The 16,126-nt window shown below is 38.1% G+C and overlaps 1 protein-coding gene across 30 annotated transcripts in view; it reads left to right on the plus strand.

Annotated features, from left to right (window-relative positions):
• The window catches only part of nrxn3a (neurexin 3a), a 383,052-nt gene that overhangs the window by 229,776 nt on the left and 137,150 nt on the right, over nucleotides 1-16,126 (plus strand). The window contains exon 1 of one of the 30 annotated variants that reach the window (XM_067455727.1): nucleotides 10,407-11,243. The exons of 27 other annotated variants lie outside the window; for them this stretch is intronic. In XM_067455727.1, the coding sequence (XP_067311828.1) occupies nucleotides 10,964-11,243 (280 nt within the window). In that variant the 5' untranslated portion in view covers nucleotides 10,407-10,963. Of the gene's footprint in view, nucleotides 1-10,406; nucleotides 11,244-16,126 lie in introns of those variants that run through there. 2 more of the 30 variants (XM_067455726.1, XM_067455723.1) reach the window with 2 other exon arrangements.

Here is a 16,126-nt window from a genome sequence, read left to right on the forward strand (position 1 = left end):
CAGATATTTTGCTCTCTCATCAGAAGCATGGAGGCCACTCACCCGAGAGATGCCTCGGGCAAGGCAGAACTAGCTCTGAGGACCGAGTTCGGAATTTAATGAAACGCAAAAGACACAGCAGATGAAGAAAAGCAGTCCTTTTGATAAACGAGTACCTTTCCAGCACAGAGGGCTTTTGCCCTCATCTATCGTTTCCCTGCATCCATCTGTGGAATGAATATGAACTGATTATCGTCATGGAGAATGTTAACTGAACGATTCTTAATTTACAAAGCCCCAAATGTTTAGAGAGTCTTTTACCAGAGTAATATCAATGGAAAGCTGATTTGCTGTTGTGGTTTGAAATTCCAATGGCGCCATTTGCTGCCTGTGAATAGCAGTGGTGGTTAAAGATACGAAAAGGTTCAGAGAGCTTTCAAAATAATCTATTCTGCAAGCAATGTTCTTAGATTTGATTGCCTGATAAAGGGATATGGCATTGCTCTTTTGATGGCGATGTACTATTTAGACTTAGTTAACTTTCAGGTTTGGAAAACAGCCCGTTCAGAAGTTGTCAATGTTATTGATGTCACAACCAAGTTCATTTCGACATATTACCAGCCACATTTAAATATGCCCCAATCTGCCTTTTTTATTGCTTAAAGGGTTACTTCAGCGATTACCATATGTATCAGTAGAAACCCTGAAGTATATTCAAATGATTGTGCTTTCCCCCCTTATATCCCCCTGAGACAAGAGATTTATGCATTTTATTTCTGGAAAAATTCCTCCTATGATGCAAATTGATGATATTTCCATCAAAGGAGGAATGTTTGGCCAAAGGCTAAAGACTGCAGCCAGCAGAGGGAGCCATTTCCGCATGTTTTGAAGCCGCGCATGGGGGATGGAGATCACACTCAGAGCTCAGCTCGCAGCTACAGACACTCTTTTAAACGGAGCTGTGGTGAGCAATGTAAGTCTTTTAACTTCTCAAATTAATTTCTATGAAAGTTAACTGAAAAGTTGAACTGAAACGCGCCAGACTGAACTCGCGTTGTGAATGTATGCTGCGAGTGTAGTCGCGATTACCTCAGCTCTCATCATGAGAGTTCAGCTCATTTATCTCACTCCTGCAGTTAGTGCTCAGTGCTGTGATACTCGCGTGGTGACTCACTCATTATATTGAACAGACACGTTCAGTTTTTAATTGTAGTGTCTTCTTCAACTCAGTTACAGTAACCAAGTTGGTGCCTTTGGGAATGGCCTCACAGGGCAGTGAAGCATTCTGGGAATTGTAGTCTTTCATCCCCATGAGACAAAAATACATTTTCTGTCTTTTCTCAGTCTAGAAGGCACCAAATTCAAAAATAATTTCACATTTCTACAACATTGATGACCCAGTTTAAATACAGATTCATCTTCCCAGCACTTAAGTACCCCTTTAAATACACTAGATGGAAACTGCAAAATGCGCATAAATTAAAAAATGTGCATACAAAATCAAATCCTGCGCATATATGAAACGCATTACTGAAAAAAATGTTTGATGCGCATCAAAAAAGAGTGATTTTGCGATGGGACAGCATAACTTGACCAACCAGAGGGCAGAGTTTGTTGCACATCATCTGAAAGGTCATTCTGAAATGTCTTAGCCAAAGTCTCTCGTCAAAGTGGTTCGGTATTATTACCTCTCAGTTCTGTCTGATGATTCCCAAACAGGAGGCATCTGCCTCCGAACACAAGATGGTCATGTTTATTGGATTTGTCAGCACGCAGGCGCAAGTATTTTATTATGGCAGTGGCTATTTGCACTAAGTGCAATAGCGATAGATGCTATTTACACCAAGTGTTAATATCAACTAGATAGTTTTTGCACTCAGTGAAAATAACATATTTTCTTAGCGATAGATGATATCAAATAGCTGTAGATTCTATTTACTAAGTGAAAATAGTAATACATACTATTTACACCATATAAAAGTAGCAGTTATTTGTCATACAAATAGTAATTACATGTAATTTATCATTTATTTTGACAGATACATACTATTTGCACCCCAGTATTGTTGTACATTAACAGGAGGCAATAATAACAGTGTAAATTATTATTTTTATTTAAATAATTAAATGAAATGCTGCCTTAAAGTGACAATAAAATCCCTCCTTGCACCTTCCCCTTACCCTACCCAATAAATGCTTTTATTATTATTAGACATTTTATTTGGCACTTTTATTTCCACATTTAGAACATTTTCTTCATTTTTATTGAAAATAAATGCCTTCCCGATGTGATTTGTGATGAGAAAAGAGAATAGAACAAGCTTTGCAAAAGGCGGATTCGAAACCATGTTGATCTTGACAAAACAGTGATCTATTAGCCATGGATTTTATGCTTTACTGATTGCGCCACTGAGGACATTGAAATATGGACTTTTTTTGTTGTAAATGTTGTTTAACAATGCCAGGCATTGTTAGGCGGAGATAGTGTGAATAGCACTTGCATTTACATTTACATTCAATCATTCACTTGCCAACAAGGCACGCTATTTGCACTTGTGTGAATAGACATTCTGTTTTATGATATAGAAAATTATTATATACATTGGCTTCTACTACTGCAGCAACTTCCATTTTTGTTAGTGACATTTAGCTCTAGTTTATCAGGAAGTGACAATTTAGTTCTTTACGGAAACTGTGATTTATTTGCAAATGTTGTGTTGTCAAAATTACAGACTTCTGTACTAAGTCGGCACTGAAATGATCTGAAATTAGCACTTTGAGTGCTGTTGAGCGGAATCGTAAACACCTCTGATTGGCCAGTGTGTTCACACGCTCATTAGATGTCTGTGATTGGCTACAGTGATCAGTGCAAAATAGCATTTGAAAGCACATAGAAGGGTTTGCAAGTGTTTTAAAAATGGTGACCTGACCCGAGCCTGATGGATCCCGACTGTACCCGACAGGTCGGGCCGGGGTTTGGACAGATATTTAGAAATGGTGTTCGGGTTCGGGTCGGGCTTCGTCACATCAGCGCGATAAGGCATTGAACCTTTTAAATTTAAAACGGCTTAGTAGCCAATGGGCCTGGTTAACTTGATGCAATGGTTTGTTTTTGTAATTAAAATACATGTAAAATATTACCCTAATATCAGTCTTCCTGTGTGCGGAAATTTGTTTATGTTGCTGTTACAAAAACATGTAAAAAGTGTGTGCATATTACCATACAAGCATTTCAATTGTGTTACATTAATGTTTTGTTCTGTTAGCTTGGACCATTTTTAGTACACCTTTGTTCATTTAATGTATATTTACAACATGTTTTTAAACCACTGATCCTTGTAGCCAATCACAGACATATCTGATGTGTGCATGGGCACCATAGCCAATCAGAGGTGTTTACGATTCTGCTCAAAGCATCACATTTTTAACATTTAACTTGGTACCGAAGTTGGTACTTTTGATAACACTAGTTTTAAATGATATTCCATTTCAATTTTGCTAATTTTATTCGCAACTGTCAATGGAAACATAGCTTATTCCATCCACCTGTTTTTATTGCATTAAAAAATGCTGGACAGAAAGGCATACATTCAAAAAAAATTGCATAAAAACCATATGTACACAATTGAGATGGATACAATTTTTGTTCGATAAGAAAACATGCACATAAACTACTATGGAAACACATTTACCGAATAAATCCCAGAAAGCTCATCAACAGTGGATGTAATTGGATAACTGGAGTAACCAGCGGACCAATTTCATTGCACAGCATCTCAAAGGTTGGTTTGATCATTCTGAAATGGCTAAGCCAATGTCTATCATCAAAATGATTTGGTTTAATTCCGTCCCAGAAGCGTCTCAAATGATTGCATTCCCAAAAAGCAGGCATCCGAACGCAAGATAACATGATGACAGAGTTTATTGACTTTCACTTGCACGCTCAGAGACCCAAGTCATTTATGATGCATGAAAAAAGAGCCACAGTGGCTATCTTTTATCACAGATATTTTGTGCCAATTCTCAGGAAGTTACGATTTTGTTCTCTGGAACACATGGGATGGAAATGGTGCTTTATCTGTATATGTGGTATTCCAATTTTGCGCTAAATCAAAATCTGCAACTTTGAATGTAAATATAACTGGTGTGATCTATGGTAATGCCAATCATACCAGAGAGTGCATTTAACAGTCTATATAAAAGTTATATTTTAGACTAATTACATCATCTAAATGTTTGTATACTCAGTGTAGGGGAGAGCGGGGCACAACCTAACACTTTTTGACTTTTCTCAGTGTGAATTCACTTAGGGTATTTATTTCCCCCCACATTAATTTCACACGTCTAGTACAATTATGTGGTTTTGTTTGATTAATACAATGTATACTTTTTTCTTCATTTACCCCAAAAGAATGGAAGTGAAATGTGACAACATGCTCCATAGTACAATGAAACATGTGAGGAGCACAATGGAACATGATCAAATGACAGCTTAAAATGTTACCTGATACAATCAACAATATATACAAGACAAACTAAAATATGTTGTCTAAAATAAATGTTTCATATAAAATAATGGCATTTAAAAATTTTTTTGAGTTTGACAACAAAAACTGCAAAACAAAGCTATGCAACATAGTTCAAAACATAACAATAATGCATAATTTCTGAACATTGACTCTCATGAACATTGTCATTATTCACCTTTTTTGTCATGGTTTCTTAAAAGAATTCATAAAAGTACAGAATAGCATAGCATAGTTCTAATAGGGGCACATTTTAACGTAGTGTTACAATGCACCCCACCTGTGCATTTAAACCACGGCTTGTGTTCTGATGGTTAGATCAGAATTAAAGAACTATCTCAACTGTTAAATAACAGATATACGATTAAAATATCAGATTTGTCTTTTAAAATACACACACACACACACACACACACACACACACACACACACACACACACACACACACACACACACACACACACACACACACACACACACACACACACACACACACACACACACACACACACACACACACACACACACACACACTCACACAACAACAAAAAATCACTAAAAGGTGCACTATGTAGGATTTTTGCAGTAATCCAAAAACCTAGCCTGACGTGGTCCTACTCAGTTCTAGTCAGAATATGAGTCTGATACTGCTCCATTGGGCTGTGAGTATGGGGCATGTTTCAACCGAACCAGGAAAGACCTTAATTGGATAGACCTACAACCAATCAGAGCAATGAAGTGATGCATAAGGTTAGTTGTCAAATGTCAACAGAATTCAACTGCACTGTGTTGCCAAGTCCAGACTACCAAAAACCACTAGGCCAGTGTTATATATTTTGTTCAGTTGAGTTCTTACAATATCCCAAAAGTTTCCAACTATTTTTAAATTGTGAGAGAATTTATATTTTATCCAAGGAACCAGGATGTCTGAGGCAGTTGCCTGTCAATTGTGTCATATCTGCTTTACCCTCTGCATTATGTAAAACGGTTTCCGGTTTTATTTGGCAAAAACGCTTTACTCTTAGCAGTGTGAACAAGTGTCACAGCAGTCTCTGAGCTAAAGCACAGAGTGACGTCATAAAACATAATTTTAAACACACTTAAATGTATTTGATATGATAAACAGAGCTGCATTACCTCATACTCATGACCAGAAAATGAAATGGAAATGGCGCTGACGACTGTGTCCCGTCATAATAAAAAGTCCCACTGCTTTGCTTCATACTACAGTAACATTAATAAATGCATCAATGAACATGATTACTGCCCTATCCAGTCCTATCCAGATTCTTTTCCACCAGCTGTGAGACCACATGTCCCAAGATTATGAGCTCAAACTTTAAACTTGGTGTCATCAAGCTATAGCTTTGTTTTGAAAATGTGACCTCTAGCAGACGGAAAATTTACATAGTGCAGTTTTAAGGAATTAACTTTTGCTATGGTTAAATAGATGTTCAAGATTTTTTAATTTTGCTGCATTTTTTTTTCTCCATAAATTGTTGATATGGCAACTTGTTAATACACTATGTTTAGTCGTGCTGGCATGCGTGGAATGTTTTAAACCATGTGTGTTAAAACCATAGACTGTAAAAAAATATGGACGTAGTGTCCGTGACGTCACCCATACACTGTCAAAAATGTGTGGTGTTTTTTGTTGGTTTAACTTAAAAAAGTAAGTAACCTGGTTGCCTTAAAATTTTGAGTTTATTAAAATTAAAAATTTGAGTTGATACAATGAAGAAAATTAGTTTAATAAATAGAAACTCAAAATATTTTTGTATCTGAACCACAAAAAATTTGATAAATCTTGAAAATAGCACAATTTGGCATGTTTCACTGTGTCATAAGAAATAACACACACATAATTTCCCAATATGCTTACAAAATCTTTTAATGATCTTTTAATAAAGGTTCTCGAATCTCAAAAAATGTTCAGTGTATCAACTCAAAATTTTAATTTCAATGAACTCAAAATTTTAAGGCAACCAGGTAACTTTTTTTCTAAATAATTTTTTACAGTGTAGGATTCCGAAAAGCCGTTCTGAAGCTTAAAGTAGGGTCAGGCTGGGTTGCCATCTTGTGAGCGAGTCATCGCGTGTCACTCCCGGATAACAGAAAATGGGCAAATAGGCGGGATGTGGGCGGAGCTGAGGTGACGCAATAACTATAGACGGCAGATAAATGGCTATCCACTTGTAACCATGCCCTTAATTATGCAGAACTTTAAGGCTTTATTTAACGTAAACGAATGAGTTATAAAAAAATTCACCCCCCCCCACAGCTGTCATGAAAATCAAAATTAGCCTTATAAGCCAAAACCACAATTTGTACCAGGCTGTAAATATGTTTTTTTCTGTTGTAAAGTTGAGAATTTTATCATGTGGCTCAATGAGATTCTGCTCCATTCTGCAGCCTGCCTCTAGTGGCCAGTTAAGGAATTACAGTTTACATTCCTTCCGTATTGGCTTCAAGAGAGATCGCGGGAGGTTGCCGCTTGGTTACAACTAACCCAGCAGCCATGTTAGGTTGTGCCCCGGTCTCCCCTATTTATTTATTTATTCATTTTTTTTTCTTCATATTTAAAGTAGAATAAAATATTGCCTTCACAAGGTGACACTGTTACACTTTTTTCATGAAATGTATTCAGTTATGTGCTGATTTGGGTTTGTATTGTTAGGAAGATAATTACAGAGATTTGAGAGCATACAGCTTGAACAGTGCTATGAGGTCATTTTCATTGCACAATAGCCTACCCTACATACAATGGTGTGAGGAAGTTTGCAAGAAATAATAATGGAGAAAAAAAAAAAAAGAAGTGCAGTCAGGTAAAATTTTGTTATTCACGCTTTCAGTGCAGACACAATGTTGCAGTGTGACGCCATTAGCACTGTCGTCTGTGTGGATTACTTTACTTATATTGCTATAGTGAATGATTGTTGAAATTTCCCACATTGTAAGCGCAGAACTTGCGGGAAAGAGTCAAATGATGCACAGTCCTGCACCAAAATTCAAACCCTGAGAGTTTGCATTGTGCTCTTTTCCTTAATTTTGAGGTCAGAAAAGAAACCAGATGATTAGGTTGATGTCTCCTCATTTTAGACTACATTTTTATATGCTGTGATGTAAGAAAATAGCTTTTAAGTGAAATTTTTGTTGTGACTAGCATGCGGTATTCTTTGAAACCCATTAACAGCTTGTTTTAACAGGTTCATTTTGGGCACTCAAATAGACAATTCATGCCTATTTAATGCAAAAATATGCATATTTTCATCATTCAATTATCACATTTGTTTAGTTTTCCTTTCCCCTGTCATAAGCTAGAGTTCACTTAGCAAATCAGAGGTCTGAAGCTCTATTTTAGGAGCCAGGGACGGATCCAGTCAGTCATCCGTGCCTTTTGGGCTGCTCTGTTTCAGATGGAAGGATATCCCAGAAAAATCAGGCTTGGGGAAAGAGGAGATTTTGTTCCAAAACATCGTCCATCATTTTGATTCTCTTGTGGCATAGGCTTTGTGTGTTTACTGTATGATTGTGTGTGTGTGTGTGTGTGTGTGTGTGTGTGTACTTCTGAAATGAGCAAGCAAAGTTCCCTATATATATATATATATATATATATATATATATATATATATATATATATATATATATATATATATATACAGGGCTTGACATTAAGCATGTGCTTCGGACAAGTAAATCGTTCATTCACTTGTCCGAGTAAAAAATGTGCTGTAACTATAATTTATTCTGAAGCAATATTCTCGGCCAGTGTTCAATCAGCTTAGACATATTTAAATCTGCATATTTGTAATTAATACACTAAATTAATGCACAATCATTCTTGCATTTTGATGATAGTGGTACCCGGTTGGGTCATCTGCTGTTGTAGCCCACCCGCCTCAAGGTTGTGCGTGTTGTGGCTTCACTAATGCTTTGCTGCATACCTCGGTTGTAACGAGTGGTTATTTCAGTCAAAGTTGCTCTTCCATCAGCTTGAATCAATCAGCCCATTCTCCTCTGACCTTTAGCATCAACAAGGCATTTTCGCCCACAGGACTGCTGCATACTGGATGTTTTTCCCTTTTCACACCATTCTTTGTAAATCCTAGAAATGGTTGTGCGTGAAAATCCCAGTAACTGAGCAGATTGTGAAATACTCAAACCGGCCCGTCTCGCGCCAACAACCATGCCACGCTCAAAATTGCTTAAATCATCTTTCTTCCCCATTCTGACATTCAGTTTGGAGTTCAGGAGATTGTCACCAGTTATGAAATTACATTTACCTTGTCATAATCCACGAGTAACCAATACAAATATATGTATATTTTTATATTATATTTAAATATGTATATCTTAATATTAATGGGCTATTTATATTTAAATTAAATTGACTTTAAGTCTCATTAGGTTTATGCAATTTTAATTTGTTTTGTGTTGGTTCAAATATAATACAGTAATCAGTGCAATAATATAGCTGTTGTCCTGTTATTAATTGCATTTGTTTTGCATTTTTATTTAAAAATATAAATGTTAATTTCAATACTATTTTTCAGTTTATTATTTTATTTTATAATACCACTTACTATTCAGTTGTTAATATTACATATTCATATTAAAATATTAACAACATTATTATAAATATAATATATTTATATAATAATAATCATAAAATATCAATACAAAATGTATAAAATTAACAGCTGAACAATAGTTAGTGATATTAATATAAATACACTGTGAAAAATGTTGTCGGTTTTACCTAAAAAGTAAGTAACCCGGTTGCCTTAAAGTTTTAAGTTTATTGAAATTAAAAATTTGAATTGATACAATGAAGGAAATTGGTTTAAGAAATAGAAACTCAAAAATATTATTGTATCTGAACCACATTAAAAAAAAATCATGAAAATAGCACAATTTGGCATGTTTCACTACGTCATCACAAATAACACACACACAATTACCTAATATGCTTACTAAATATTTGAATAATATTTGAATAAAGGTTATCGATTCTCAAAAATCAGGTAACTTTAAAATATTAAAAATATTTAAAATGTTTACCATTAGGACAATTAGCCACAGCAAGTGCAATGATAGTTACAATTTACTAAAAACCATCTAACTTTAAAGATTACAATTTTGTTTCATAGTTTCAGGTTTTGATTTGGAAGTGATGATGTCATAGTGAGTGATTTGTTTACTTTGTAAAATTAGTCTGTCCATTTCCACCTTCAGGCTGATTTGCAAACCATTTGGAAAATGAGAGGGGTGCGTGATCACAGTGACAGTCTAATCAGCCAATCACAGTGACAGAGAGGCACTTCTTCATCTCACATGACTTTTTGCTTCAGCACCTCTACAAGACCAGACAGTTTCATGTAATATTTTGTACTGTCAAATTTTTTTTTTGGGGGGGGGGAAGAAGCACTACCTCCTTTCCCTCCTTATAGCGAAACTGCTTTAGATATTTAATAGTCTTTTTTTCTACTTTAATTCCCACAACTATCTGTCATTGCTTCTTTCACTCCCTGGATCTCTTAATTTGCTTTTCATTCCATAATGTGTAAGTTCATCTCCATCTGAGACAGCAGCCATGTGTGTTCAGTGCGGATTTGTATCGGCATCCCCATTTTTCCACACTTCACTGCCCAGGCACACACACAGACACATACGCGCACAAACCACACATCCTCTTCATCCTATTCTGTTTGCTTTGTTTCACCTGTACCGATCTCTCTTGCGCACTCTCTCTCCCCCCCTCCCTCCCTCCAGCTCAGTCCCCCCCCTTCCTCTCTCTCTCTCTCTCTCTTTCTCTCTCTCTCTCTCATGCGCTTTCGTTCGCTCTCCCTCCCTCTCACACTCTCATTGCTTAGCAGAGCTGCTGAAAGTGCGTCAAGGCTCTGTCCAAATACAGACAGGCTGAGCAATACTAATCTCAGGAGGAAGAAAATCAGAAGAGTGTGTGTGTGTGTAAGAGAGAGAGAGAGAGAGCTGTGTTTCAGCCCAAGCCTTTGTATTGCAACACCTTTGGAACCCAGGAGCGGACAGTGCTGGAAAAAGAAGACTCTGTTTCATACTAGAGTTTATTCTTTTGAAGAAAGCAAGAAAAAAAAAGTATTTTCTTCCTCTGCTTCCTTTGTGTGGGACGGACAGTGAATGAGTGGCAGGGTCGGGTCATGACCCTCTTTTCCGCCGGGTAATTGTCGCCTCTTCAGGTCTTGTGAGTGACTGATGCAGCTCTGAGAGGAGCGGACCCCATCGCAGACGCTCCTTCCCATCCGTTCACTCAGCAGCTGTAAAGGGGCTCTCGTCCTAAGTGAGTGCATTTTCACAAGGGCCGGCTGCGGGTGCTGGACGAGGAGGTTGGGAATCCTAGCATGGGGTTTTCTGCATCATGAGAGAACTCTCCTCTCTCAGTTCTTTGCGCCTAGTGTCTAAGAGCGAGTCGGGTGTGCGTCATGCGTCCCAGCAGAGCGGCAGCGTTGTCGTTTCATAGTGGTCGAGAGGGGCCCCTATCTCGGCTCGGATGGACCCCCTGGATGTGGTCTCTGACGTTGGGATGTATTGCCGGTTCGGTGTGGAGTTCCTCGCCCGGCTCGGATAGTTCAGTGGCCGCCGCCGGACCCCCAGGGGTGGCTGCCTCGTACACCCATCCTGACCACCCGTTCCACAATGGCCGGCACCACGCTTCGCCAATTTCTATATACCGCTCTCCGGCGTTCCTCAGGAGTGGCCACGGTGAGTCCCAGCAAGCGAGTTTTGTGGTACTCCTAAAGAGTTGTACTTTATGAGACTTTTGTTTGTTCAAGACTCTATTTCTTGCTAACCTCAATAGTTAATTGCGGCGGGGGAATAATAAGGATTTGGTTTATTGAGGGAAGATTGTGTCAGATGCTCTAAATGGTGGTTATCGGGCTTTATATCTGTGCTCGCAGTTTAATTAAAGCAGAGAAGATAGTGCATCAGTGGGGCTATAATAAGTCTGGATTTAGATTGGGTTTTTTGGAACAAGGGGATCTGATAAGCGTTGAGCTATTTTGTGGTTATGGAGAGCGGAGTTCTGTCTCCCAAGGCACATAGGCAATTACCCTATTAAAGTCTAAGCCGAGCTGCTGAAACTGTGCTATGATTGCTCTTTTGCAGTGGTTCAGTGTCAACAATCCTTTCAGAATGTACCTAGGGTAACGTAGGAATGCCTGAGCGGTGGCTTTAGAGACACGCAAAAGTTGTCAGGTGTATTTTAATGTGCGCAAAGGAAAGAGGACAGAGGCGCTTTGCTAGATGAAAGAAGAACTTTGAGCGAGAACCTGTAGATGTGTGTCTTTGAAGTGATGCAGATTAAGACACAGAGCGCTGACCTCTTTTCACCTCCCACTTTCCCATTTCCCTGCAATCGAATTATTTGACTGAGGCCGATATCGGTCGCTTTGCGTTATTCAAATGTCTTTAAGGGTGCATGCGCCTGGGAAAACGTACTCCCAATATTCCAAAGGACATTAGGGAAATGCAGCGACTCAGTTCCAGCTTACCTTCGCGCTCTCTCAGTACACGGCAATTGGGAATAGGAGTCTTAATTCAGCCTTAAAGCCGTTAGCTTGTTGGGGGGGGGGGGGGGGGGGAAGCACTTGATTGCAGTAATGCATTTATTTGGACTGTAGCAGAGTGGCTTTTCTCACCTTAGCGGCTTTGTACTTACAAATCACATTTATTCTGCTCACGCAGTGCGTTTTGCTTTACCCTCAGACTTTATTTTTAGACGGATATCTCTTGTAAGCCGTGTGTGGGTGTACGAGGAGTTCATCAGGCAAATTTTCAATCCTTCTGTCTAATTAAATCAATAGATGCAAGTTTTCATTTTCCAGTCAGAGCTAATTTGCATGGGGTACAACAAGAAGGGATTTTGTAAGTGCTACTTAATAAATAGTTAGGATATGTTTTTTTTCCTCTCCCTGATGGACTGATGGAGCTGGCATTTATTTGTATTTACTTTTTGTATTAAAAACAGTAAATATACGAATTTTATTAGTTTTATTTCCTCACCATTAATAATATTTTTTTATATATATATATATATATATATATAAAAATCAGACTTACAATAGTTTTTTATTATTAATATACACTTCTGCATTTATTCTGCTCCATGTATTTGGTTATTAAATAAATAAATAGCTTTGGATGAGCTAACTTTACTTATGTTGTTATTTATTTACAAATGTGTTCCCTCATTCTTCAGATCAGCAATTATGTTTTCTCACTGCATTCCCGACATTAGGGTTTGATTGAATCGCTGTGGTTTGGTCAGTGTGAAAATCCTGGTCGAACGTAGCACTCGAAGACTCTCCCTCCACTCTCAATGAGGGCCCCTGGGGCATGATGCCGCGTTAGATATAGATGAAAAGCGCTCCAGCACGCTCTCTCATTCCCTATGTTTACTCATGTAAGCAGAATCACTGGATTAAGTTTCTACATCATTAGCTCTGCTATTATTTATTTATCATTTGTTTTACGTATTCGTCCTGCAGCTTCTGCGCCTTACTCTGCTGAATTCACAGCAAGTCGCACAACCTGCAGGGTTGCTCGGCGGTTAGATTTCTATTTGCTTGGACATATAGCCTGCAGTCGTGAGGTCCAAGTTGAAGCCTCTCCGGCTGTCAGAAGCCGTCTGGAGAGTTAGAGACTGTATAGAGGAGATGTGCGCTGTAATGACAGAGGAAAGAAGCATCCAGGTGAAGACTCTTAGAGGAAGCACTGCTAAGCCAGCACACTCTCTCTCCAAAGCCTCACAACCACGAGATGAGAGCATGACAGGCAGAACAGAGTGGATTTTCCCCCACTTGTTTACCATGATAGCGTGTGTACGTGTGATAGCATAGCCGTGTGTGTGTATACGCATGTATGACGTGAACAGGCCTGAAATTGTAAATGCATTTGTAAATATTTGAGGAAGTTCTGTAAAGCATCACAGAACTAATATTTGTAGAAGGTTGGTAGGATTGAGTTAGGCTTTAATGGCAAAAAGGAATTCTACGTTCATGCTTGTGGATTATGGGCGCGCACAAACTATTTTCACACAGCTTTAAATTTAGTGTATGCTTACATGACAATGATCTACTAAAAATGGAAAAGTTTTTCCTTTGCAATTTTTTTTTTTTTACAGACACCTACTTTGTACATGCCAGGCCTGTAGTGGAAAATGTAGAAACACTAAGAAACACCTATAGACTGAACAGGTAAAACACATGCGCTTGCATCACTGTTTTAACAAATTTATGTTCTGGTAGTGTACATGGAGACGATAACGTTTTCAAAAACGTGCACTTTGTAAACAGTTTTCGAATGCATGTGCTTTCAGCCCCCCCCCACCCCCCCACCCCCAAAAAAACCCGCTGTTGTTCTGGAAATGAACAGACATGTAAGCCATGTCACACTGTAAGATCTTAGTTGTCATTAATGTCAGACTATACGATAGTCAAGGCGCGCTAAAGACGGACGCACGCAAGAAACGTTGCACGTTCGGCAACTGTGAGCTACATTACACGCGGGACTGAAATGCTGAAAACCGAGATAATTGATGGTCGTCGTAGGAGAAGTCACACTTAAGGATTGTGTGCCAAATTGTCTGATGTAAAATTTGATCGCAGCGCTCATTAATCGGCTGCCGATGAACATGTCAAACTAACGATCAAAGACGTCAGATTTTAGCCTAGGATCAGAGGAATATTTTAGACTTTGCAAAATTGGTCTCAGACAGCCAAATCGTGGACAAAATCGCACAGTGTGCACCCGGCTTAAATTCCAGAATTATGTTGCACATTTCCATATTGACATCATTGATATCTGCAATAGAGACAGAGCATATTTAGATCACGCCCTCACCGGTGGGGGGCAATCCAACGCTCTCCATTGACTTTGTATTGCGTGAGGCTGCATCCTTGTCATTTCGACTTATTACAAAAAACAGAACAATGTCTAAAAGCTGATATGTGAGGTAATAATGGGAGGTGATAAGGTGTGCAGCAAACAAGCTAAAAAACATGTTTTTATAAGCTGTCGACCACCAAAAATGAGTGTTTAAGGAAACAGTGAATACAGGCAATAAGACATGAAGCTTCAGCAGGAAGAATGGGTACATTTTGGGATCCTGACACTCAGTATGTCGCAGTATGCCTACATGTGCAGTAAACATTTTGTAAAATATCCAAATGTCAGTTTTTTATATTATATTTCCTGTCGCTGATTATTTTTCGCTTAAGTGGGCGTAGTTCTCTGTGTAATATAACATGTCACGCTCTGTCTCTAGTGCATGTATGCACTTTTATGTCTTTAAACGCACGTTTTGGGGTCAGCAGTCAGTTTATAAACACTTCTGGGTTTTCTTTTTTACTTGTGTTCTGTGCACTTTGTCACCTATCAGCTTTTAGACATTGTTCTGTTCTTTTTCGTTGTTGTTATAAGTCAGAAATAACAAGGAGGCCACTTCCCGCAATTGAAAATCAATGGAGACAGTTGGTTTGTTTTCCCCCCGGTGGGCGTGGCTTTCAAATTTTGACGCGTGTTGCTCTGTCTCCATACATTGTTGGTTCTGTTCTGTTTACCCTAAGGGGGGTTTATCACCGCTCTCCTTGCTCTTATCCATGATAGGCCATTCCAAACTATATGCTAATAGTTAATCATCTTTGACGATAGTGGTGCTGACAGAGATTAAATTCTGTCATTATTTACTTACATGTTGTTTTAAACATGTATAACTTTTTCTTCCACGGAAAACAAAAAAAGAGACATTTTAATAATAAATGTTTTTGTGCATATAATAAAAGTTGTCATATTTGGTTTTGGAACCCATTTACTTTCAGTAAATGTATGCAAAACAAAACAAAAAATTTTTTTTAATAATCATTTCATAATGTCTCCTCTTCCACAGAAGAAAGTCAGGTTTGAAATGACATGAGTATTTTGGGCTAAGTTTGGGCTAAATTGTCCCCTTAATCTACATTTATTTATATTTTTTTGCTTCTTTATTATTTCCAATTGGTTTTTGGGCTAAATTGTCCCTTTTAAATCTACATTTATTTGTATATTTTTGCTTCTTTATTATTTTCAATTGCTTTCGGGCATTATTGAATGCAATTTACAATAAACACACAGTGTGTGTATGCAAAAGTACGAATTAACTCAGATCTTTTGCAGGAAGACAAAATAATACCGCCAGTCAAATTATATGCTACCGTGACAGCTGTTCAGCTCAGTGTCCGCGAATGCTTTAAAGCACATTGTTAGCGGTTGAAGTTTAATTAATTAACATCCAGTCACTCTTACACAGACAAATTTAACTTCACTCCTCTTATCGTGCTTGACAGAAACTTTCAATCATAATTGCAATAATTGCGGGTCATTATAATCCCGATAAAAGGGGAAGTTTAACACACCTATTGTCAATATTCAAGAATTCCCATTCAGTTCCAGCCCTTTAATCTGAAAGCGACCGTTTTAAACCCATTCTCTTCGCAAATTATCTCCTTTTATCACTCTTCAGAAAGTCCTGCTCTTTTTAAAATTCCCACACTATACATTTTGATTAACTGCCTAGCATTCGAGTTGAATGGCAGGAGCTATCAAAC

The sequence above is a fragment of the Pseudorasbora parva genome, chromosome 10 (assembly GCF_024679245.1).
Source record: "Pseudorasbora parva isolate DD20220531a chromosome 10, ASM2467924v1, whole genome shotgun sequence".
Classification (NCBI taxonomy): Eukaryota; Metazoa; Chordata; class Actinopteri; order Cypriniformes; family Gobionidae; genus Pseudorasbora; species Pseudorasbora parva.